Here is a 26,500-nt window from a genome sequence, read left to right on the forward strand (position 1 = left end):
GCTCTGCTTCTTCCTACTCCTTTTCCATTGTGTGATGTCCCTTAATGTAACTTGAGTTTGAGTTTATTTGGAACATGCAAGCATACATATGATACATCACAATTTCTAGTTTCTCTTTTCAACATGTTTGAAAAGGAGTAGGAAGAAGCAGAGCTTATTTAATCCTACCCCTTTTCTTTTACAAAACAGTTGCTAAAACTTTTGTTCACTTCCTGTTCTCTAATTAATTAACAATATACTCCATAAGTAATCACAATAAAAATAAATAAATAAATAATAATTGGTGAAGTAAGTCATATTACATATAATGAGATAAGTAAGATTATTTTGAGAATGAAAGAATGGATGGATGGAATAAATCCAGAATGTTTATCATGGTTCTTCTTCTTTGTACTTTGTAAACGCTTTAAGTTTGAAGAGTTTCTTGAAGTGGATCATATTAGTACATTGTTTGATTGTTTTGCTTAATCCATTCCATAATTTAAGTCCACATACTGATATACTGAAGGTCTTAAGTGTTGTACGTGCATACAAATGTTTTCAATTACATTTTTCTCTGAGATTATATTTCTCCTCTTTTTTTGAGAAGAATTGTTGTATATTCTTGGGTAACAGGTTATAGTTTGCTTTATGTATAATTTTAACTGTTTGCAAATTCACTATGTCGTGGAATTTCAGTATTTTTGATTCAATAAATAAAGGATTTGTATGTTCTCTATATCCAACATTATGCATTATTCTAATTGATCTTTTTTTGTAACACCGTTAATGACTGAAGTGTACTTTTGTAGTTATTTCCCCATATTTCTAAACAGTAACTTAGATATGGTAACACTAGCGAGCAGTAGAGGATATGAAGTGATTTTTGCTCTAGAACAGGGGTCACCAACGCGGTGCCCGCTCAAATAGCAGCACTTACCAGTGAGCTGCCTCTATTTTTAAAATGTTATTTATTTACTAGCAAGCTGGTCTCGCTTTGCTCGACATTTTTAATTCTAAGAGAGACAAAACTCAAATAGAATTTGAAAATCCACTCACTTGTTTAAATAAATTCATTTATTTTTTTACTTTGCTTCTTATAACTTTCAGAAAGACAATTTTAGAGAAAAAATACAACCTTAAAAATGATTTTAGGATTTTTAAACACATATACCTTTTTACCTTTTAAATTCCTTCCTCTTCTTTCCTGACAATTTAAATCAATGTTCAAGTAAATGTATTTTTTTTTATTGTAAAGAATAATAAATACATTTTAATTTAATTATTAATTTTAGCATCTGTTTTTTCGATGAATATTTGTGAAATATTTCTTCAAACTTATTATGATTAAAATTTAAAAAAATATATTCTGGCAAATCTAGAGAATCTGTAGAATCAAATTTAAATCTTATTTCAAAGTCTTTTGAATTTCTTTTAAAATTTTTGTTCTGGAAAATCTAGAAGAAATAATGATTTGTCTTTGTTAGAAATATAGCTTGGTCCAAATTGTTATATATTCTAACAAAGTGCAGATTGGATTTTTATCTATTTAAAACATGCCATTAAAATTCTAAAATTAATCTTAATCAGGAAAAATTACTAGTGATGTTCCATAATTTTTTTTTTTTTTTTTCATAAAGATTCGAATTAGCTAGTTTTTCTCTTCTTTTTTTCGGTTGAATTTTGAATTTAAAAGAGTCAAAATTGAAGATAAACTATGTTTCAAAATTGTATTTTCATTTTTTTCGTGTTTTGTATTTTACATGAGTTATTATTTGTACAAACATGGTGCAAAGTAATTCATGATTTGTTAAAAAAATGTTAGTGGCTAGCTAGTTAAAATGGGATATTGTGATTTCACCAGACTGTCTTAGAAGTGATCATTAGAAAATGTTCAATTTGACAAATGTGCGCTTCGAGAAAATATAAAAATAAAGTGTTGCATATTGATATTTATCTGTTTCTATATATATTTATTGTGAGAAGTCATTAAGATGATCAGTGTTTCCACAAAGAAAAATATCATTAATTATTAATAATAACATAGAGTTAAAGGTAAATTGAGCAAATTGGCTATTTCTGGCAATGTATTAAAGTGTGTATCAAACTGGTAGCCCTTCGCATTAATCAGTACCCAAGAAGTAGCTCTTGGTTTCAAAAAGGTTGGTGACCCCTGCTCTAGAACATGTTTTGCTTTATTCATTATTGATGTGTTTCTTGCTACTTTATGTTGTATATTTTTTACTTGTCAAGCATGTCTGGAAAAAAAACAAACAAAAAAAAAACATCCGATCTCTTCTTGTCCCAGTGATGACATAATGGTGGACCTGGACAACAACATCACCACCATGAGCGTGCCACCTTTTGAGAACAAGGTGTTGATGTGAGTATGGCCTTAAATGTTGCAACCTCTGCTGAGAACTTTATGACCTCCTCTAAACTTTCTGGCTGAGATTTACTGGAGGCCAGCACACATAAATCTGACAAGTTGATGGATGCTTAGTGATGTTTTGTAGTAATGTGACATGGATAGTTTGAGATGGCGGATTTAGTGGGGAATTTCATGTGAGGACTTGTGTGTGTGTGTGTGTGTGTGTGTGTGTGTGTGTGTGTGTGTGTGTGTGTGTGTGTGTGTGTAGCATCCAGCGAGCCTGGCGCGACTTCCTCCAGAAGCAGGAAGCGGAGAAGAGAAGCCCTTCTCCGTCTTCCTTTTCTTCTTCAGACAAGATGAGCATGTCCATCAGCATGGCCACCCTCTCCGACGGCAGCACCCCGGTAAGTCACGCCGACCTTTCGACCTTCGGCACAGCTCGGGTTGCCACCAATGCTCGCATTGAAGGTTTGGAGCGTGCTTTTGTTCTGTATAAAATGTGCAAAAGCGCTTGAAATGGTTCTGGTTCCTCAATATGTAGCTTGTTACATGGATCACTGAAAGAAGCCGTGCAACTTTGCCATGGGCTCACCTGAGCTGAGTGAGTGCCCTCCTTATATTTTTATTTTTTATTGGAATTTACAAATAATCTATATTTTTTTATGTGTGGGTTATTTTTTATTATTAATTTAATGTTTTTTGTATTTTTATTTTGTGTTTATATTCACATCGGGGAGAACAGTGTCTTTTAAAATATTAGTTGAAAGTTTAATTATTTTCCCCTATTTTGGAGAGGGTATATTTATTTCACTATGAGGCAGACATTACTTTTTCTAATAGGCAGTGAAGTTTGACGTAAAAAAGTCAGATTTGACTGTTTTTTTTTAACGTATTTTATTTTAAAAAATGCCTGTGGTTTAAGTGAATGCTTTTTCAAATTCCTCATATCTAGAAAATAGTCCGAATTTTTTAGGGTATTTTTTTTGCTCTTTATTTGCATTTTTTACATCAATTCAGAGACATATGGTACCATTTTGAGCTAAAGAGTTTGCTAAACATTAAGTTAGGATTTAATTATTTTTCCTCCACTTTTGGGGTGGCATACACTTATTTGGTAACACTTTAGTATAAGGAACATATACTAATTAACAAAGACTTAATTTTGAGTTATTTATTTGGACACTAGGGGAACATACAAGGGTTAGGGTTACTAATAAGCAATAATTCTGAGGTTATTGTGTATGGGGAACATATTCTAAGTAACAAACACTTAATTTAGGGTTAGGGTTATGTTTTGTTATGTTATGTAAGAACTGACCATATTCATTAAGTGGTATTAAAGGGAGAATCATATCCAACAACTTCCTTACTTAGTACTAATAAGCAATAATTCTGAGGTTATTGAGGGAAGACTCTTAGTTAATGGCTTACTGATTGTATAATAAGGCCATGCAGAATAAGACATTAATAAGTACTTAACAATGACTAATTAAGCGCCAATATGGTCCTAATTTGCATGTTAATAAGCAACTAATTAATGGTGAATATGTGTTCCCCATACTAAAGTGTTACCATTTATTTTAATGTGAGGTTTATATTCATTTCGATATCAACTCAGTCAGGCATTAAATACCTACTCGCTGATGCATTGGAAAAAATGCCACAAAAACATCTCTTTTAGTTGATTGAATTATGAAAAATGATGCATATGTTCTTATAAATGTGCTGGAAAAGCTTGAAAAGTCTGGTCGGAAGTCAGTCAGTAAAGGATGCTTAAATGTACATGTTGGGATCATTGTGGCTGCCTGATGTAACGATTATCGGCAATTGTAATTTTTGTCTTGTTTCCTTGCTGTTCAGAAGGTGGCAGTATATCTAAGCTAATTTCCCCATTATGACAACTCACGCTAACGCACTTGAATGAATGAAATAAATTAATGAATTAATTTATTTATTCCAGCAGACAGACACACATATATATATATATATATATATATATATATATAGCTAGCAACACTTCATCACTCTTCGTAATTTGACAGACATGCAACGGGATACGGGAAAAAAAGCAAGAATGCTTATCCATGTCCCGCCCCTAATTTACAATCAATGTATATGTTGGTTATATATGTTAGTTATATAGTCCAAGTTTCGACAGCAGACCATGAGATTAGCTCCATCTTGCCTGGGTATCTTTCATCTTCTGACGCCTTGTCTGGTGTGTTATGTCCCTTATTCCACAGTGAGTTCTTTTGCACCTGTGTTCCACAGTTGAGATAGTCCAAACAATGAGTCATGTTTTTGATAGTTCCCAACAACAAATTTTTTTACCGCAAGGTTGAACACTCTTAGGCTAATTTCTCCGCTCACATTGTCCCACAGGTAGAGCCCTTTGTGAGGCCATAAACCTAACTTGAAGGCTACTGTATTGGATTATATCATGTAGTTTAAGAAAAGTACTCATTATGAATACGATAACATTGGTTTAAGCAGCCATTGTCATTCAGCACATCTTCCCTATGTTTCCCTACAATAAATCCCCGGGATTTTCGCGACTGCGCCTTCCACTGGTCGTTATAATTCCACTCTTGACTGTCGCAGTCAGAGGCCTTTGGGGCTGAAGTGTGTGTTCTCTTCTCGCCTAATCTCCCAGACGGCAGTCAACAGGCGGGTTAATGCTCAGGGGCTGCTTCCTTACAACGATACTTGTCCACTCTGTCGCAGAGAACGACTTATCTCGGATCTGGCAGATGAAAGGAGGTCAGCGGGTGGTCGAAGGAGAGTTAAGTGGAATTAGAGTGTGGAAGAAATGCATGCTGCCACACATGAGGTTGTTGATGAAGTCATCAGTGCATCATACGTGTGTGTGTGTGTGTGTGTGTGTGTGTGTGTGTGTGTGTGTGTGTGTGTGTGTGTGTGTGTGTGTGTGTGTGTGTGTGTGTGTGTGTGTGTGTGTGTGTGTGTGTGTGTGTGTGTGTGTGTGTGTGTGTGTGTGTGTGTGTGTTTCCTTTGGGATGACGGGGAAACGCTAAACTCGGTAATAAGTCTAAACCGCTGACACGGGCAGATCGTCACAGAGGGGAAGTGTGGGTCTGCAAGTGTAAGACGTTCACTGGGGATAGGCTTTGTACCTACAATCAGATTCAGGTGTTTCCATGCGTTGTAGGATTTTTATTTAGAGCTGAACTATTTGAGAAATGGGATTAATGTAATGCATGGACATGTATATGGAGGGTAATTTGTGTTGGGGTTTTTTTTAACACTGAATGTATGTAACTGCGGCTCTTGAGCACCGCCCTAGTGGCTCCATGGAGCTTTTTGAAAAATGGAAAAAGAATGGGGGGGAAAAATATATTTTGTTATTTTAATAATGTTTCTGTAGGAGGACAAATACGACACAAACCTTCCTAATTGTCAGAAAACCCATTGTTTAATATGTTTGTGTGTATGCTTCACTGATGACAGTATTTAGCCAGCGCCGTTTCATCCTATTAATTTTGGCGGTCCTTGAACTCACCGAGGTTGGTTTACATGTACAACTTTCTCCATTGCTGCCACAAAAAGTTGTTTTATGCCACTCCTTATTCGGCTCATTTTGTCCACCAAACGTTTTATGCTGTGCGTGAATGCACAAAGGGGAGTTTTGTTGATGTTATTGACTTGTTGGAGTGCTAATAATCAATACTAACATGCTATTTGGGCTAGCTGTGTGTACATATTGCATCATCATGCCTCGTTTGTAGGTATATTTGAGCTCATTTAATTTCCTTTACTTATGTCCTCTGTGTGTTTAAAGGGGAACATTATCACCAGACCTATGTAAGCGTCAATATATACCGTGATGGTGCAGAAAAAAACCCATATATTTTTTTAACCGATTTCCGAACTCTAAATGGGTGAATTTTGGCGAATTAAACGCCTTTCTATTATTCGCTCTCGGAGCGATGTGACGTCACATCGGGAAGCAATCCGCCATTTTCTCACTTTCGTTGGTGTGTTGTCGGAGGGTGTAACAACACGAACAGGGACGGGTTCAAGTTGCACCAGTGGCCCAAAGATGCGAAAGTGGCAAGAAATTGGACGAAATTAGTTCAAAATACGAGGCTGTGGGGAAAGCCAACGAAATGGTCAGTCGTTTGTTCCGCACACTTTACCGACAAAAGCTATGCTACGACAGAGATGGCAAGAATGTGTGGATATCCTGCGACACTCAAAGCAGATGCTGACATCAAAACTGGACAGATCAGCTTTCAGGAAAAGAGAGCGGATGAGGGTATGTCTACAGAATATATTAATTGATGAAAACTTTATTCATTACTCGCGGTTTTACGTAAATTATTATACATTAACTGTGTTTACCAATAATTTAGCTTAAAAACATTTATTTTTTTAAATCATTCGAGTACATTCGGGTAGTCTTGTGTAATGCAGTATTTTGTGTCTATTTAGGTATGGTTAATCTGAGTGCTGAAATCGTGGAAAAATATATGTTCTTAGCGCGCCTGAAATGGGCTGTCTGCACTCTCAAAGTGCATGTTGTTGCCAAATGTATTTCATATGCTGTAAACCTAGTTCATAGTTGTTAGTTTCCTTTAATGCCAAACAAACACATACCAATCGTTGGTTAGAAGGCGATCGCCAAATTCGTCCTCGCTTTCTCCCGTGTCGCTGGCTGTCGTGTTGTTTTCGTCGGTTTCGCTTGCATACGGTTCAAACCGATATGGCTCAATAGCTTCAGTTTCTTCTTCAATTTCATTTTCGCTACCTGCCTCCACACTACAACCATCCGTTTCAATACATGCGTAATCTGTTTGATCTCTTAAGGCGCTGAAATCTGAGTCTGAATCCGAGCTAATGTCGCTATACCTTGCTGTTCTATCCGCCATGTTTGTTTGTATTAACATCACTATGTGACGTCACAGGAAAATGGACGGGTGTATATAACGATGGTTAAAATCAGGCACTTTGAAGCTTTTTTAGGGATATTGCGTGATGGGTAAAGTTTTGAAAAAACTTCGAAAAATAAAATAAGCCACTGGGAACTGATTTTTAATGGTTTTAACCCTTCTGAAATTGTGATAATGTTCCCCTTTCATTTATATTTGCATGTCTCATGGCACATTATCTGTATGTTATATTGGCTACATTTTTGATTGTGTGCCATGTTGTTCCAGACCACAGCAAACGTTACCCAGCTTGCAAAGATTGTAATAAATCCATTAGATGAAGACAGCCAGTCTTTTCCTTTAACTTGGACACACACATCTACACCCTTTGGCAGTTTTAAGCCAGTAATTTCCAGGAGTTATCTCACCATCTAAGACACTTACTTAATGTGTTGCCTTCATTGTAACACTTACATAAGGCTTTTTACTTTTTGCGGCTCCAGACAGATTTATTTTTATTTTGTTGTATTTTTTATCCAATATGGCTCTTTCAACATGTCGGGTTGCCGACCCCCTGGTATAGTGTATATGCACGATGCACACACACACATGGAGTCATATTTCCCTGACACTGCAATATGGTCTCCATCTGTAACGTGATTGCAACTGTAACCTTTGAACCTGTAGCGTTTGTCTTTGACAAACCAGTTGTGTGACACTGTGGCGCGCGTGAGATAAACCATGTTCCACTGAATTAATATGAGGCCTGAATCAGCTTTAAATGATCTCTTACTCTTGCGCCTCACAACGCCGACATACAAGCAAGGCGCACTAGATGTCTCTCTTTATGATCGATCCCTGTGCTCCACAACAACACCACACAGGAAGGAAGAAAATATAGCTTTCATTAAGAGGAAACCTAACAAAACTCTGGATTTTATGCTCCTATATGAATCAACTGTCTGGATTTTATTGTTTCATAATATTGCACCTGCACACTAACACAAACACACACACACACACACACACACACACACACACACACACACACACACACACACACACACACACACACACACACACACACACACACACACACACACACACACACACACACACACACACACACACGGCAATCACCTCTACACTGACACAAGATAGCATAAACACAGACTTGTCAACATAAGGATGAGGCTCGCTTTAATTTTAGCCTGTCGAGGTGATTGATGCATTTTTATGTCCACTCATAAATCAGTGCAGTTTGGGGATTGCTTGAAGAATTTTTTTATTTTTTTTTTACCAGCAGGATTGCTACCAAAGTACCAAATTAATTATGTCACAAAATATAAAACGTATCAATCCTCGCCCGTCACTTGAACTGGTTCGTGGTTCGCTAAGGGGAGCTGTCCAGTAGCTCGGTGCTGACCTGTGTTGCAGTAGTAACGTTTTGCCACTAGAGGAAGCTGTTTTACCACTAAAGACCTATGCAATAGTATATTTCTATCACCTTGTTTTCCTTGTGTCACTTCACTCCTAATTACAATAGTATACTGTACACTGAGTTGTAGCATACAACTAATGTGCACTTTGATATGCTGCTTTGCATTGAGATGCTGCATTTCATTGTACTGCATCAATGGCAGAAAATAATAATACATTTTGTTCAATGTCATTTAGTTTTGTTACATTCAATTTGCTTGTGCTTTTTTTAATAATATAGTATATTTTTGCCTTTTTCCCTGCATAGTTACTTTTCCTCCCTCATTACACTTTAAACCCGCTTTAAACCGCTTGCTTTTGTTAATCAGGCCATGCAGCAATTGTTGGTGTTGTTTACTTGAGTCAAATTGCAGTCTATGCGCATCTCTTATGTGTGACTGCCATCTTCTGGTCACACCTATTACACCATGTACCAAATAAAATAGCTTTGAGGTCGGTAAGCACAACCAAAATTATTCCGTACACGAGGCGCACCGATTTTATGAGGCGCACTGTTGAGTTTTGAGAAAACATTATTTTAAGTGCGCCTTATAGTCCGAATAATACGGTATAAGTGCTAACATTAAGGACCTACATTTAGTGGCGCATTGATCAGAGAGAGGCAACTTGCGTATGCTGCTGTATTGACATCAGCTGGTGAGCTGCTTTCTCACCTCAGAACCAGAGGTGGGTAGTAACGCGCTACATTTACTCCGTTACATCTACTTGAGTAACTTTTGGGATAAATTGTACTTCTAAGAGTAGTTTTAATGCAACATACTTTTACTTTTACTTAAGTATATTTATAGAGAAGGAACGCTACTTTTCCTCCGCTACTTTTATCTACATTCAGCTCGCTACTCGCTACTAATTTTTATCGATCTGTTAATGCACACTTTGTTTGTTTTGGTCTGTCAGACAGACCTTCAAAGTGCCTGCCTTACTGGTGACGTTTCACTTCGTTCCACCAATCAGATGCAGTCACTGGTGACGTTGGACCAATCAAACAGAGCCAGGTGGTCACATGACCTGACTTAAACAAGTTGAAAAACTTATTGGGGTGTTACCATTTAGTGGTCAATTGTACGGACTATGTACTGTACTGTGCAATCTACTAATAAAAGTTCCAATCAATCAATCAAAAGTGTGAAGGAAAAAAGATACTTGTTTTGTTTCAACCGTACCGTCAAAAGCCTCAAGACTGACCGCACATGAGGACGTTCCTGTCTTCACAATAAAAGTGCCGCGCCATCGCGCCTGCCCTTTCAAAACAAGAGTCTCCGAAAGCCAGCGTAAACAAGCTAGCAAGCTACGGAGTTTGACGCCAATATATTTCTTGTATAGTGTATAAAAACGAATATGGAAGCTGGACAAATAGGATGCCAAAAACCCACCACTTTCATGTGGTATTAGACAGAAAGGAGGAACTTTTCTTCTCCTCCATTTGAAAACGTCGACGTTATCATCACGACTGTCTGATTACAATCAACGCAAGTCATCAGAATCAGGTCATACACCAACTTATATTCTAGTCTTCATTAAAGAAAGGAATCTATATGTTAAACATGCATGTATATTCATTAAAACACCTTTAACATGTAAACAAAAACAGCAAAATAAATACTTATAAATTATATACTGTATATATCAATGTATATGTATGTATGTATATATTTATATATATATATATATATACATATATATATATATATATATATATATATATATATAATATGATATGAGTGTGTATGTTACTCATCAGTTACTCAGTACTTGAGTAGTTTTTTCACAACATACTTTTTACTTTTACTCAAGTAAATATTTGGGTGACTACTCCTTACTTTTACTTGAGTAATAAATCTCTAAAGTAACAGTACTCTTACTTGAGTACAATTTCTGGCTACTCTACCCACCTCTGCTCAGAACTGGTGAAAGTTTATTCTGGATCAAAAATAATGCCTCTCACCTTGATAGTAGAAGGATGAGGACATAAACTGAGTAGCTGATACACTTTGACAGCCAACTTAGACCCGGAAATGGCACCAAAAAAAAGACCCAATAAGACGTTTCGTTTCACCCTCCTTTTTTTTTTTTTTGTGAGGATTATGAGTCATTCCTCATCTAAACGGGAATATATCAACATCCTAACAGCCGGCATCCAGGTGACAGCAGACATTGTACCGTAAGTGATGTTTAATTATGTTTGTTGGCTCTCGTGAAGTCTGTTATTTTTATGTCCACTCATAAATCAGTGCAGTTTGGGGATTGCTTGAAGATTTTTATTTTTTTATTTTTTTTTTACCAGCAGGATTGCTAATACAGTACCAATTTATGTCATAAAATAAACATATCAATCCTCGCCCCTCACTTGAACTGGTTCATGGTTTGCTACAAACCAGTGGCCTAGTGGTTAGAGTGTCCGCCCTGAGATCGATAGGTCATGAGTTCAATCCCCGGCCGAGTTATACCAAAGACTATAAAAATGGGACCCATTACTTCCCTGCTTGGCACTCCGCATCAAGGGTTGGAATTGGGGATTGAATCACCAAAAAATTATTCCCGGGCGCGGCCACCGCTGCTGCTCACTGCTCCCCTCACCTCCCAGGGGGTGATCAAGGGTGATGGGTCAAATGTAGATAATAATTTCACCACACCTAGTGTGTGACATTAATTGGTGCTTTTTAACTTAACTTTAAGGAGAGCTGTCCAGTAGCTCGGTGCTGACCTGTGTTGCAGTAGTAACGTGTTGTCACTAGAGGGAGCTGTTTAACACTAAAGACCTATGCAATAGTATAGGTGGGTTCTATTATCTTGTTTTCCTTGTGTCACTTCACTCCTAATTACAATAGTATACTACTGTACACTGAGTTGTAGCATACAACTAATGTGCACTTTAATATGCTGCTTTTCAATGCACTGCATCAATGGCAGAAAATAATAATACATTTTGTTCAATGTCATTTAGTTTTGTTACATTCAATTTGCTTGTGCTTTTTTTTTAACAATATAGTTGCTTTTTGCCTTTTTCCCCTGCATAGTTACTTTTCCTCCCTCATTACACTTTAAACCCGCTTTAAACCGCTTGCTTGCGTTTATCAGGCCGTGCAGCAAATGTTGGTGTTCTTTACTTGAGTCAAATTGCAGTCCATAAGCATCTCTTATGTGTGACTGCCTTCTACTGGTCACACCTATTACACCATGTACCAAATAAAATAGCTCCGAGGTCGGTAAGCACAACCAAAATTATTCCACACATGAGGCGCACCGATTTTATGAGGCGCACTGTCGAGTTTTGAGAAAACAAAATTATTTTTAAGTGCGCCTTATAGTCCGAAAAATACAGTATAAGTGCTAACGTTAAGGACCTACATTTAGTGGCACATTGATCAGAGAGAGGCAACGTTCGTATGCTGCTGTATTGACATCAGCTGGTGAGCTGCTTTCTCACCTCATTGTTGGCTCTCGTGAAGTCTGCCGTGAGTAGTTATGTTTATGTCCACTTATAAATCAGTGCAGTTTGGGGATTGCTTGAAGATTTTTATTTTTTTTTACCAGCAGGATTGCTACTAAAGTACCAAATTAATTATGTCACAAAATATAAAACAAATCAATCCTCGCCCCTCACTTGAACTGGTTCGTGGTTAGCTACGAACCAGTGGGTTAGAGTGTCCGCCCGGAGATCGGTAGGTCGTGAGTTCAGACCCCGGCCGAGTCATACCAAAGACTATAAAAATGGGACCCATTACCTCCCTGGTTGGCACTCAGCATCAAGGGTTGGAATTGGGGGTTAAATCACCAAAAAACGATTTTTGGGCGCAGCCACAGCTGCTGCTCACTGCTCCCCTCATCCTCCCAGGGGGGAGATCAAAGGTGATGGGTCAAATGCAGAGAATAATTTCACCACACCTAGTGTGTGTTTGACAATCATTGGTACTTTTTAACTTAACTTTAAGGGGAGCTGTCCAGTAGCTCGGTGCTGACCTGTGTTGCAGTAGTAACGTGTTGCCACTAGAGGAAGCTGTTTTACCACCAAAGACCTATGCAATAGTATAGGTGGGTTATATTACCTTGTTTTCCTTGTGTCACTTCACTCCTAATTACAATAGTATACTGTACACTCAGTTGTAGCATACAACTAATGTGCACTTTAATATGCTGCTTTGCATTGAGATGCTGCTTTTCAATGCACTACATCAATGCCAGAAAATAATAATACATTTTGTTCAATGTCATTTAGTTTTGTTACATTCTATTTGCTTGTGCATAATATAGTTGCTTTTTGCCTTTTTTTCCCCAGCATAGTGACTTTTCCTCCCTCATTACACTTTAAACCCGCTTTAAACCGCTTGCTTGCGTTTATCAGGCCGTGCAGCTGCAGGAAAATCCCCTGAAAAGGCTGGCAGGGGAGATTAGATATGTTTGGTGAAAGTTTGGTGAATTTCAAGGTCCGGTGTGTGTGTGTGTGTGTGTGTGTCTTTATATGCCGCACAAAGCGGTGGCTTCCTCCGCTGAGATTGCACTGTCATTGTTGTTCAGTTGCCCATTTGCTTCTAAAGGTTAGCTCGTCCTGGAATAACCCTCCCAATCCCCCTTTTTTGTCCCCCCCCCCCCCCCCGCTGGCTAACTCATCAGTACACAAAGCATTTAGAACCTCAGGAGATTACTGAGCCACCAGGCACTGTACAAAGCGTTTAACCCCTTATATTTCCTCTCATTCAGAGCATAATACAAACGGTTACACCCTGCTCTTTTCTGGACTGTAAGCCTCTGTTTTGTTGGTGTCTACTGCACAAGCAATGGATGGAGGCAAGCATGAAAGGTCACATATTGTATCAGACCCGCAGACTGCTTGTAACACTAAAGCATTATCATCGTATAAAATGACGAGTCCACAGGCTCACCTCTATATTGTATTTACTGTACATTAACCTCACAGCGTCACACTTTCATTGGCAGGTGGACAACGGCCCGCTTGCCATCTTGTACAATTAGCTCGCCGCTGTGCCAGCATTGCTTTAATGGCCCGTTTTTATGCACCTGTTTATTTATGGCTCTAAAGGGACAGTTTTAATATTTTCACTGTTTGCCATACATATGTGAAGCACTCTATTGGTGAAGAATATTGTTTAGGGAGATGAGTAGTACAAGCAGTACAAGAAAATTGTCATAAAACTGTTGTTTTAAAGGGGAACTCTACATTTTGAAGGGTATTTTTGTCATAATCTGTTGTCCGGGATCATGTTTTGTTTGGTTTTGACTCCCTCAGTTCTGTTTTCAGCACCCTTGAGTTTGTGTGTTTTGGTTACCGTGGGTGCTGACTAGTTTCACCTGCCTCTGATTCGTGTCTGGGACGCTCACCTGCTGCCGGGCACTAATCAAAGAGCTACTTATTCCCGTTTTTGGCCACACTGAGTCTGGCTTTCTTGTTTGCACTACGCAACAGTGACGTCTACTTTTTTATTCCTATGCCTGTTTGTATGATACGCTTTTGTGCTAATCTTTTCCTTAGCTTTGCTTCCCGTGTTATCGGCACGCTTGTTTTGTTTATCTGCATTTCCTGTCTGATTTATAGACAATAAATCATTTCCTTACCTGCATATTGCCTCCTGAGTTCCGTCTGCATCTTGGGGGAACGATCCACGCAGTAAAATGTGACACCGATGTGATCATTTTGCCTATAATTCCCAATCCTCATTAGATATTGTTTTTTTTTAATGCGCTCTAACTTGTAAACAAAAGTCAACTTACAATGGAGCCAATTGAAGGCATGGCGTCTTTGCGTCTGTCCCGAAAATAAAACCCAATAAATAACCATCCAAAAAGAACCAACAATACTCCATTTATATTTTGTGACTTGAATCTTAACAAAGTATTGGCGATATTGTCATTACCGTATTTTCCGAACCATAGGGCGCACCGGATTATAAGGCTCACTGCCGATGAATGGTTCTAGTCAGGTCTATTTTCATACAAAAGGCCCACCGTATTATAAAGCGCATTAAAGGAGTCATATTATTTAATTTTTTTTCTAAATGTAAAATACTTTCTTGTGGTCTACATAACGTGTAATGGTAGTTATTTGGTCAAAATGTTGCATAGATGATGTTTTACAGATCATCTTCAAGCCGCTTTCTGACAGTCGCTTCAGGATGCGCCGTTTTGTGGGCGGTCTTATTTACGTGGCTCACCTTCGGCAGTGTCTTCTCCCCATTATCTGTGTTATAGCGGTGTAGCGTGCAAGGACGGGTGTGGAAGAAGTGTCAAAAGATGGAGCTAACTGTTATGATGACATTCAGACTTTACCTAAATCAATAACGAAACAGCATCTCCTCATTCGGAAAAAACAACAACAAGGCTGGAAATGTGTCCCGTGAAGAACCAGAACGCTCTAATAACTAAAGTTCCTTGGGTGAATAATGTACACTCACTACACCGGTATGTTTTAGCGCTTTCATGGCGAATTTACTGACGGATATAAGTTAGAACTTTACACTACTTTATACAAACCCCGTTTCTATATGAGTTGGGAAATTGTGTTAGATGTAAATATAAACGGAATGCAATGATTTGCAAATCAATTTGAACTCATATTCAGTTGAATATGCTACAAAGACAACATATTTAATGTTCAAACTGATAAACATTTTTTTTTTTTGCAAATCATTAACTTTAGAATTTGATGCCAGCAACACGTGACAAATAAGTTGGGAAAGGTGGCAATAAATACTGATAAAGTTGAGGAATGCTCATCAAACACTTATTTGGAACATCCCACAGGTGAACAGGCAAATTGGGAACAGGTGGGTGCCATGATTGGGTATAAAAGTAGATTCCATCAAATGCTCAGTCAGTCACAAACAAGGATGGGGCGAGGGTCACCACTTTGTCAACAAATTTATGAGCAAATTGTTGAACAGTTTAAGAAAAACCTTTCTCAACCAGCTATTGCAAGGAATTTAGGGATTTCACCGTCTACGGTCCGTAATATCATCAAAAGGTTCAGAGAATCTGGAGAAATCACTGCACGTAAGCAGCTAAGCCCGTGACCTTTGATCCCTCAGGCTGTACTGCATCAACAAGCGACATCAGTGTGTAAAGGATATCACCACATGGGCTCAGGAGCACTTCAGAAACCCACTGTCAGTAACTACAGTTGGTCGCTACATCTGTAAGTGCATGTTAAAACTCTCCTATGAAAGGCGAAAACTGTTTATCAACAGTACCCAGAAACGCCGGCGGCTTCGCTGGGCCAGAGCTCATCTAAGATGGACTGATACAAAGTGGAAACGTGTTCTGTGGTCTGACAAGTCTACATTTCAAATTGTTTTTGGATACTTTGTACGTTGTGTCCTCCGGACCAAAGAGGAAAAGAACCATCCGGATTGTTATAGGCGCAAAGTTGAAAAGCCAGGATCTGTGATGGTATGCGGGTGTATTAGTGCCCAAGACATGGGTAACTTACACATCTGTGAAGGCGCCATTAATGCTGAAAGGTACATACAGGTTTTGGAGGAACATATGTTGCCATCCAAGCAACGTTACCATGGACGCCCCTGCTTATTTCAACAAGACAACGCCAAGCCACGTGTTACATCAACGTGGCTTCATAGTAAAAGAGTGCGGTTACTAGACTGGCCTGCCTGTAGTCCAGACCTGTCTCCCATTGAAAATGTGTGGTGCATTATGAAGCCTAAAATACCACAACAGAGACCCCCGGACTGTTGAACAACTTAAGCTGTAAATCAAGCAAGAATGGGAAAGAATTCCACCTGAGAAGCTTAAAAAATGTGTCTCCTCAGTTCCCAAACATTTACTGAGTGTTGTTAAAAGGAAAGGCCATGTAACACAGTGGTGAACATGCCCTTTCCCAACTACTTTGGCACGTGTTGCAGCCATGAAATTCTAAGTTAATTATTATTTGCAAAAAATAAATAAAGTTTATGAGTTTGAACATCAAATATCTTGTCTTTGTAGTGCATTCAATTGAATATGGGTTGAAAATGATTTGCAAATCATTGTATTCCGTTTATATTTACATCTAGCTTAATTTCCCAACTCATATGGAAACAGGGTTTGTATTAGAAATGGCAACAGTGGAGGATGAATGTCCCATAACAAGAAGATAGACAAAAAGAAGAACCTTATCGACTACGACGCGCAGATTTTCAGGACTTATGCAGATCCCAAGTACAGATCAGAAGGTAACAAAAGTTGCTTTTGCATAATATTGCGAAACAAAACGCCAGATGTCTTACCTCATACACACACCATAATAATACTCGTATGTTTAATGCGGCAACAATCCTTCAAGTGGTCTGGCTTCAAAGCTTACCAAAATCGTACTAAAACATTTTGATAGATTTTGGAGCGCCATGTGTAATGTTCTATATTTTCAATGGAACATATACATGTCGGTGTTGCTGACTTGTGTCATATTGCAGTCTACGCGCTAGAGATGCGCGGATAGGCAATTTATTTCATCCGCAACCGCGTCAGAAAGTCGTCAACCATCCGCCATCCACCCGATGTAACGTTTGATCAGAACTGCACCCGCCCGCCATCCGCCCGTTGTTATATATCTAATATTAATTAAAAAAAAAAAAAAAGGGTGAAAACTACGCGAATTGCACCTTGTGCAGACAAGATTTTTCGATCGGACACGGAGGAATTAGCGATGTAAAAGACCACGTTGGGACAAAAAAACACAAGTCTAATGCCGTTGCTAGCGATACAAGTGGAAAACTTTCAACGTTTTTCGTCGCCCAAACAGATTCTTTGGATGTGATAAATGCCGAAGTTTTATTTACGGAGGCAATAATTGAGCATGGACTTCCAATCGCACTGGCTGATCACATGGGACAGTTAATAATGTAATGCAACCTTTAAAAATCATTACGCGGTGATCGCGATCCCAAAAATAAACTTTTCTTGCATGATAATGTCCAGAAAAAATTGCTTTATATTACTATAGAGTCCTTTTAACGAATGAGTTTGATGGTTTATCACAAACCTTAAATGAAATTCCATGGCCACCGTCCTGCTCTCTATATCAACCAGGGTGAGCCCCACCCCTTTCGTGAGCGCACTGCGAAAGCGGACGAGGCGGGGTGTCGGTGCGGGGTGTCGGTGCGGTGGGCGCGGTAGTGACCCTGGACGTGCGTCGGGCCCTTCTCGCGGATCGCCTCAGCTACGGCTCCCGGTGGGGCCCTCTCGGGGGAAGGGGCCTCGGTCCCGGACCCCGGCGAGGCGTCCCTTCTCCGCTCCGTAAAAGTGTCCATCTCTTTTCTTTTTTTTTCTTCTGTTGTGGCATATGCAGCAGGTGCCTGCTCGTTTTTCGTATGTGGGTAACAACATTTAACTATGTATATATATTTCCGAATTGGTTTAACTGCCACCCGCAAAAAAAATAAAAAAATAAAAAAAATATCTAATTAATCCAGCCGACCCGACCCGCGAGCGGATAAAATCTTATTGTTTTTAATTTCATCCGCCCGATCCGCGGATAATCCGCGGACTCCGCGGTTGTGTCCGCAAACCGCGCATCTCTACTACGCGCATCTTTTATGTGTGACTGCCATCTACTGGTAACACGTATCATTATACCATGTACCAAATTAAATAGCTTCGAGGTCGGTAAGCACAACCAAAATTATTCTGTGCATTAGGCGCACCGGGTTATAAGGGGCACTGTCGAGTTTTGAGAAAAGGAAATTATTTTAAGTGTGTCTTATAGTCCGAAAAATAAATTTAGCCGCGCATTGATCAAGAGAGGCATCTTTCTTATGACATCATCAGCTGGTGAGCTGTTTTCTCACCTCAGAACAGGTGAAATTGTATTCTAGATCAAAAATAATGCCTCTCACCTTGATAGTAGAAGGATGAGGACAGAAACTGAGTAGCTGATAAACTTTGACAGCCAACTTAGACCTGGAAATGGCAAAAAAAAAAAAAAAAAAAGACCCAATAAGACGTTTCGTTCCACCCTCTTTTCTTCAAGAGGATTATGAGTCATTCTTTATCTAAACGGGAATATATCTACATCCTAACAGTCGGCATCCCGGTGACAGCAGACATTGTACCGTAAGTGATGTTTAATTATGTTTGTTGGCTCTTGTGAAGTCTGCCGTGAGTAGTTCTCAGTCGTGTTGTCGAAGGAAAAAGCCAATGTGGTGATGTTTGTAAAATTAATGAGAAAAATTAGCAAAAAACCAACAAACAATACATAAATATTACATGTTATTATGAATGTGCCTGTTACTACATTACATCTACAATCACAGTGTGTATATAAAACCTTGGTGGAAGTGTTTCAATGTTTTTTAAGCGCTTTACAGGCAAAATTGTAAGCAGACTTTTGCTCACATTTACTAGTGAGAGTGAACAAAAACAAGAACGTGTGTGTTTGTCTCATATAATGATTCTGAATGAATGGCAAAATTCCCCCAAAAAGTGCAGTTCCCCTTTAAGGAATTGTGTAAAATGTTTTTGTTGTCAAAGGCATTGTTAATTATATCAAACAATTTCCTGTATGAAGAGAACATCAGCTTTGGCAATTTGAGCTACATCCAAATAATTAGTTGTCATTTTGTTGCTCAATATGACTGTTATGGAAACAGTAGTTCGGAACATTCCGAGAGAAGTTTCGCTATAATGCCACATTTGTCATGTCTGTGATCATGTTTATGTTTGGCTATGTTCTGTTTTGGTTTTTGGACACTTAGTTTCTGCTTTTTCACTCCCTTGTTTTGTTTCCATGGTTACCCATTAGTTTCACCTGTTGCTCATTTGGACACACGCACCTGTGTTAATCATGTCACTACTATTTAAGCCTGTCACTTTCAGTTGGTCGTCCTGGCGACATTACTTCTGTTCACTCTGCTCATGCCATTGTCATGCTGCCATAGTTTCATGCTGTCCGTTCTGGTCACAGTAAGTGTTATGTGTTCATGTCCATAGTTTTGCCTTTGTGCTAGTTTTTGTTCCATTAGCCAAGTTTGTACTTCCGCCTTGTGTGCGCTTTTTGTGTTGTACCTTTTTAGAGTTATTATTAAATCATGTCCTTACCTTCACGCCATGTCCGCTCCAATTTTTTTGCATTTCGTGAAAACAAACCCCGCCAAAGTCTACGTCGTGACATTGATTTTTTTTAAATAATATTCTATCAGTAATATGTGTCTTCAGAACGTATTCATGAGCACTGAATGTGAGTAAAAGCGATCATCACCCTCACTTGATTGTTTGTCCACTTTACAGAGGACAGCATTGTAAAAAAATTTTTAAAAAAAGGCTTTACTACGCCTCTCAAAAGATAGCCAAGAGCTTTGCCATTAATCCATCAGTTAGTTAGAGATGCAGATATGCTCATTGTGTTTTCTTTAAGCAAATAAGCTAAACCACCACGCTATTGCTGTTAAAAAAATGAGTGTAATGTTAGCATTGTAGCTCTCATAGCTATGCTAGTGTTGCTAACGCAGTGGTTCTTAACCTGTGTTCGATCGAACCCTAGGGGTTCGGTGAGTCAGCCTCAGGGGTTCGGCGGAACCTCCACCGCGGAGGTCAAGACACACCCGACTAATCGTGTAAATAAAACTTCTCCCTATCGGCGTATTATGAATTCCCCCAAACAAGGTTCCCTCTAATTTTTCATATGCGTGAGCAAACGCAAAAACTCCTTGAGCATTCAGTGGAGCCCATGTGAGCGACGAGATGTGTCTGGAATCGGAGACATTGCTGTACACATTGAACTGAAGCAAACAATTGCCACGCACTTAGATGAGCTTGCAAAGTCTCTCGACGGATATTTCCCTACAAGAGAGTCATATCCAGCATGGGTGAGACAGCCGTTCACGTTTGCTGTTGAGACAGCAAATGTCAATGATGAATACCTCGACAAAATCATTGAAATCCAGCAGAGCCAGGTTCAACAGCAACTCTTCAGAACAACAACGCTGTCATATTTTGGTATCGACAAATGGAAAAGTATCCAGTTATTAGTTAAGCCCTGGAATTTTTTATACCATTTGTTACAACATATCTTTGCGAGCAATCCTTTTCGAGGATGCTGGACATAAAAACAAAGAAAAAGAACATGACATGAAAGTGGCACTTGCCAATGTGAAGCCACGCATATCTGAACTGGTCTCTCGAAGGCAACAGCAGAAGTCACACTGATTTGCAGGTGTGTATTTTGTTGTGAGTTCATGCACTGTGTTGATTTTGTTCTTTGAACAAGATGATGTTCAAGCACGGTACATTTTGTGCAACAGTAAAAAAACATATAACTTTGTCTTGAATTTGAAAAAATATCTATTTTTTATTTTTCACTAAAGAAGAGCTCGGTGAATGCACATATGAAACTAGTGGTGTTCGGTACCTCCAATTAGGTTAAGAACCACTGTGCTAACGTCTGTATCCTCCCACGACGTAATGTTACATTGTTGAATGTGATAAAAGCATAGATTTGTCTGACAAGTGCAGCGTTACAATGCATGCATGCAAAAGTGAATAAAGTGCACAATAGAGCTTCTTAGAGCCACACACTCACTCACTACCAATAAAGCTACAGACACACAAAACGGTGTGTTGCCAGGTGGGCTTCAAACCACGTTTTTTGTCTCTAATTGTGTGAATGCTTTTGGAGCATTCACACATATGGTTTTATACACCAAAATTCATCTATTTATTATTCTTCCTCTTCCTTTTCCTCCTTCTCCAGATTTTGGCGCGCTCTACCTTCCACATTTTTCACCCAATGCAAACCGTTCCAACTTCAAACTGTTCAGCCTATTCGGGAATCACGGGCTTTCCCTTCAAACATTCTAAAAATTCCCAGAATTCCAGGTTTTCCGGGACATTTTTTTCCATTCAAAATGAATTGGCCATTTTTCAAACTTCCACCATTTCCAAATTTTTCAATCGATTCAAACCATTCCACCTTCAACACATTCCACTCATCCTGGACATTCAAACTATTATTTTTCCATGTTCTAAATAATTGCAAGATTTTCCAGAATTCCTGCTTTTCCAAAGCCCTATTTCCACCCTACTCCTTCCACATTTTTCAACGCATTTCAACCGTTCCATCGTCAAAACATTCCTCTTAATCAGGACCAAAAACGTAGTTGTTTTTTGAACTGGAAAAATTCCCGGTTTTCCCGAAATTACAGGAAATCCGTAATACCATTTCTCATTTCAACATGTTACCACTTCTATGTTGAAGAGGTTCATTTAGCCTACTGATCTGTATTTATAAATGGTTTAGGCTAGTAAGGTAACGTTTTACCTACCCCCGGCGCACGCCAGGGGACACCGCCATCCCACCACTTCAGGTGGGATGGAACAATCCATATAACACGTCACAGATGACGTCACGCTAACATCACATGGCACCTCTGATGAAGGCTGCAGAAGCAAGGTAGCCGAAACTTGTCAGGTACAAAACTTTACCTGACTAGCCTATATAAAACAACCAATTTTAAATGTTACCACTTGAACATTTCTCGACAGATTTTGAAAAATTCCAACACCAACCATTTCAACTCATTCAGATCATTCAACTTTTTTTTTTTACCATTAAAAAATAAAATAAAAAAAATAAAATTCCCAAATTTTGGGGGAAATTTCCATTAAAATGAATGGGACATTCTTCAAAGTTCCACAACTCCCACATTTTTCATCCGATTCCAACAGTCCCAACTTCAAAATAGTCAGCCTGTTTGGGAATTGTGTGCTCTAAATCAACAATCCTAAAAAATCTAAAAAAAAATCCAGGTTTTCAGTTCAACTTCAGCATTGGAGCATTCACTCTCAATTCCTTCAGGAATTGCCTCGTCTAGTTTAGCTTATCATTTTGTCATATCAGAATCAGAAGAGTTTTTATAGCCATTGTTTGAGAACGGGTTCTTCCTTACTTAGACTTAGTTCCTCCCATTCCTGTTGGAACATTGGGCGACGAGTCCCCTCCTTGCTCCATGCCAGCTGACTCCCATCTCTCTCAGGTCTTCCTTGGCTGTTTGTCTCCACGTCTTCTTTGGCTGACCGCTCTTCCTCTTTCCCCCTTCTGGCACCCAGTCCATTGCCACACTTGCCGGTCTCTCTCTTGGCAGTCGAAGTACATGTCCAGCCATTCTCCTTCTCATGTCAGAGACTATGTCAGACAATGGTGCTACCCCTGCCCTTCTCATCACCTCTTCATTGGTGATGTGGTCTCTCCATGAGATCCTCAAGATGTATCTGAGGCACCGTCGGTGGAAGACATCCAGCTTGTTAGTAATGCTTGATGTCTTCATCCACGTCTCACAGGCATAGGTCACTGTAGGGATGACCACTGACATATAGAGGCGCAGCTTTGTGGACGTACTGATAGATTTTGATGACCAGATGTTCCGGAGGCGTTGGAAGACTCCTGCAGTTTTTCCGATTCTGGTCTGAACATCCTTTTCTTCGTCTCCAGTGTTTGAGATGTTGCTTCCAAGATACGTGAAGTTCTCAACGTACTCTATGCCTTGTTCGCCTACGGTGAGCAGTGGAACGTTTTGGTCTTTTGCGACGGTCATGACCTTGGTCTTCTCTTGGCTTATACGTCGGCCGAGTTTTTCCTCATGCTCATGCAGATTGTTGGTCAATTTTTGGAGTGCAGCGTAGGAATGGCAAAGCAGAGCCAAGTCGTCCGCAAAGTCCAGATCTGCCAGTCTGCCCCCTCCCTACTTAATGCCGAGGTTTGCTCCGACGACAGACTTCTTCATGACAAAGTCTATGACAATAATGAACAGTAAGGGAGACGAGATGCAACCCTGTCTTACCCCGGTTACAATGTCAAAGTCGTCGATTGTGCTGTTGGTGGTTTTCACTCGACAGGTGGAGTTGTGGTACAGGGCTCTGAAGATGTTGACGTACTTTGATGGTATACCGTATAGCTGGAGGATCTGCCACAGTGATTCCCGGTGGATGCTGTCGAAGGCTTTCTTGAAATCTATGTAATTGATGATGAGGGGTGTCTGGAGAACGGGTCCACAAACTAGGAATTTTACTTGGCGCAATCCTGCAACATAAAACACATATAACACAGAATAGAATAACATGAGCTGTAACTGAGCTCTTGTTATTGTATATGAGACCTTGAAGTTAATTTTGGCCATCGTCACACACACACACACACACACACACACACACACACACACACACACACACACACACACACACACACACACACACACACACACACACACACACACACACACACACACACACAATTTGACTGTATAAACATTAATGATTTGTTGATGAAACTATTGTATTGAATCTCATTACGAGTCATTAAGCTGTGCAGGTGTGCTTAATTCGGTGGTTTTGTACACTCCAATGCAAACCGAAAACAAACAAACATTCCATACCCTGCTTGATTTCCACTGTGATAATATGATGTAATTATGCAAATTATGTATATACCACTCTATGCCTCTGGAAATGAACGCAAACCCCCACTAGTCCCTTGCTCTACAGTATGTGCAATGCTTCTACAATCCTGTTACAGTAATACCGCACACAATTGTTAGTTGTAGCAAACGTTTCACTATCCCCATGAATTACTTTATTGAAGCCTCATTGAGGTGAAGACTCGTATGTTTAATCATCTTTTTTTTTTTTGGCTGCAAATTGATTGACGAGACAGCCGACACATGCTTTTCTGCTTTCCTTTTATTCCCCAGGAGGGATGCTGGGGACGCGTTCTGCACGAGGCAGCAGTTTTAATAGACGTAATCCCCCCCTCCCCCGTCGTAATCTCTCACCTATAGATATAACGTTGTGCTGCAAGGAGGGGAGACCGCAGTGACACACCAGCAGAGTTATTGATACACAACATCATTAGTGACCTTTCCCGTGTGGTGTTCAGAGCTGCAGAGGTTACACAATTTCCACCCTCTTGTCGCCACAACCTGACACACTTTGCAGATGCTTTAGTTGGCCCTGGAATTAGACGTGATGCTGCTGCACTGTGTCGGATCTAATGGAGGGTCCACTCAGCTCATCAGATGCAACCGCATGACGAGTTCCACTTACCTCTGATAGGAAGTAATCATGGAAAGGGAATGATTCAGTTCCAAGATCAAAAACACTAAAAAACGTTAATAAATGCTTGGTTGGCCACATGTGTGGACAGCACGTTTTAGCTCTTATTTCCAAAATTGTGTACACTACTGAACTGGGGTCCTATGGCCGCTTATGTGGACACTTATACTGCCATCTGGTGGTGTCAGAAGAGTACAACATACAATGGAATTTGGAAAAAAAAATGTAAAAATAAGAATTAGCATGTCACTAAACATGAAGTACACGTTTGTGTACTTATGGACTAAGTATATCATATCAAAATATGATTCTTAGTTTTTATTCTAATTAGGGTCCAATAAGCCAAAATAGCAAAGAGAAATAAAAAAAGCATGTAAACAAATATTTAAACTTAAAAAAAAAAAAAAATGGACAACCCTTGATGATTTAAAAAGGACCTATTATGCAAAACTAACTTTTCTTAGCTGCAGTATTGGTACCTTTTTTTGTGTAAATGGGATTTGCATAAGTCCTGGAAATATGAAATCATAGGACCATAGGGCGCACCGGATTATAAGGCGCACTGCCGATGAATGGTCTATTTTTGATCTTTTTTCATATATCGGGCGCATTAAAGGAGTCATATTATTATGTTTTTTTTTCTAAATGTAAAAGACTTCCTTGTGGTCTACATAACATGTAATGGTGGTTCTTTGGTCAAAATGTTTTACAGATCATCTCCAAGTCGCTTTCTGACAGTCGCTTCAGGATGCTCCGTTTTGTGGGCCGTCTTATTTACGTGGCTCACCTTGGACAGCGTCTTCTCCCCCGTCATCTTTGTTGTAGCGGTGTAGCGTGCAAGGACGAGTGTGGAAGAAGTGTCAAAAGATGGCACTAACTGTTTTAATGACATTCAGACTTCAGTCAATAACGGAGCAGCATCTCCTCATCCGGAAACAACGCCAGAAATGTGTCCCGTAAAAAACTCTCCGGCCGGAACTCTCTAATAACTAAAGTTCCTTGGGTGAATAATGTGTACTCACTACACCGGTATGTTTTAGCACTTTCATGGCGAGTTTACTGACAGATATAAGTAACAACTTTACACTACTTTATATTAGAAATGGCACATTTTCAGGACTTATGCAGATCCCAAATACAGATCAGCAGGTACCAGAAGGTAAGAAATTGCTTTTGCATAATAATGCAAAACAAAACGCCAGATAATGTCTTACTTTATACACAAAATCCATCAGGCGGTGCGGTTTCATAGCTTACCAAAATCTTACTAAAACATTTTGATAGATTTTTGAGCGCCGTGTGTAATGTTCTATATATTTAATGGAACATATAAAATGTTGGTGTTGTTTACTTGAGTCATATTGCAGTCTACACATATCTCTTATGTGTGACTGCCATCTACTGGTAACACTTATCATTACACTACTTTATATAAGAAATGGCAACAGTGGAGGATGAATGTCACATAACAAGAAGATAGAGAAAAAGAAGAAGCTTATCAACTACGGTGTTGGCACGGACTACAAAGGCGGAAGTGCACATTTTTTCAGGATTTATGCAGATCCCAAATACAGATCAGCAGGTTCCAGAAGGAAAGAAACATTGCTTTTTGCATAATATTGCGAAACAAAATGCCAGATAATGTTTTACCTTATACACACACACACCATAATAACACTTGTATGTTGAAGCACATCAAGCAGTGCAGCTTTGTACT

At 39.3% G+C, this 26,500-nt stretch overlaps 1 protein-coding gene across 3 annotated transcripts in view; it reads left to right on the forward strand.

Moving 5' to 3' along the window:
* The window catches only part of schip1 (schwannomin interacting protein 1), a 797,934-nt gene that overhangs the window by 255,749 nt on the left and 515,685 nt on the right, over positions 1–26,500 (forward strand). For all 3 annotated transcript variants that reach the window (XM_061973019.1, XM_061973020.1, XM_061973021.2), the window contains 2 exons: positions 2,288–2,362; positions 2,619–2,754. In XM_061973019.1, coding sequence (XP_061829003.1) covers positions 2,288–2,362; positions 2,619–2,754 — 211 coding nt within the window. The remainder of the gene's footprint in view (positions 1–2,287; positions 2,363–2,618; positions 2,755–26,500) is intronic.

Source organism: Nerophis lumbriciformis, linkage group LG17 (genome assembly GCF_033978685.3).
Source record: "Nerophis lumbriciformis linkage group LG17, RoL_Nlum_v2.1, whole genome shotgun sequence".
Taxonomy (NCBI): Eukaryota; Metazoa; Chordata; class Actinopteri; order Syngnathiformes; family Syngnathidae; genus Nerophis; species Nerophis lumbriciformis.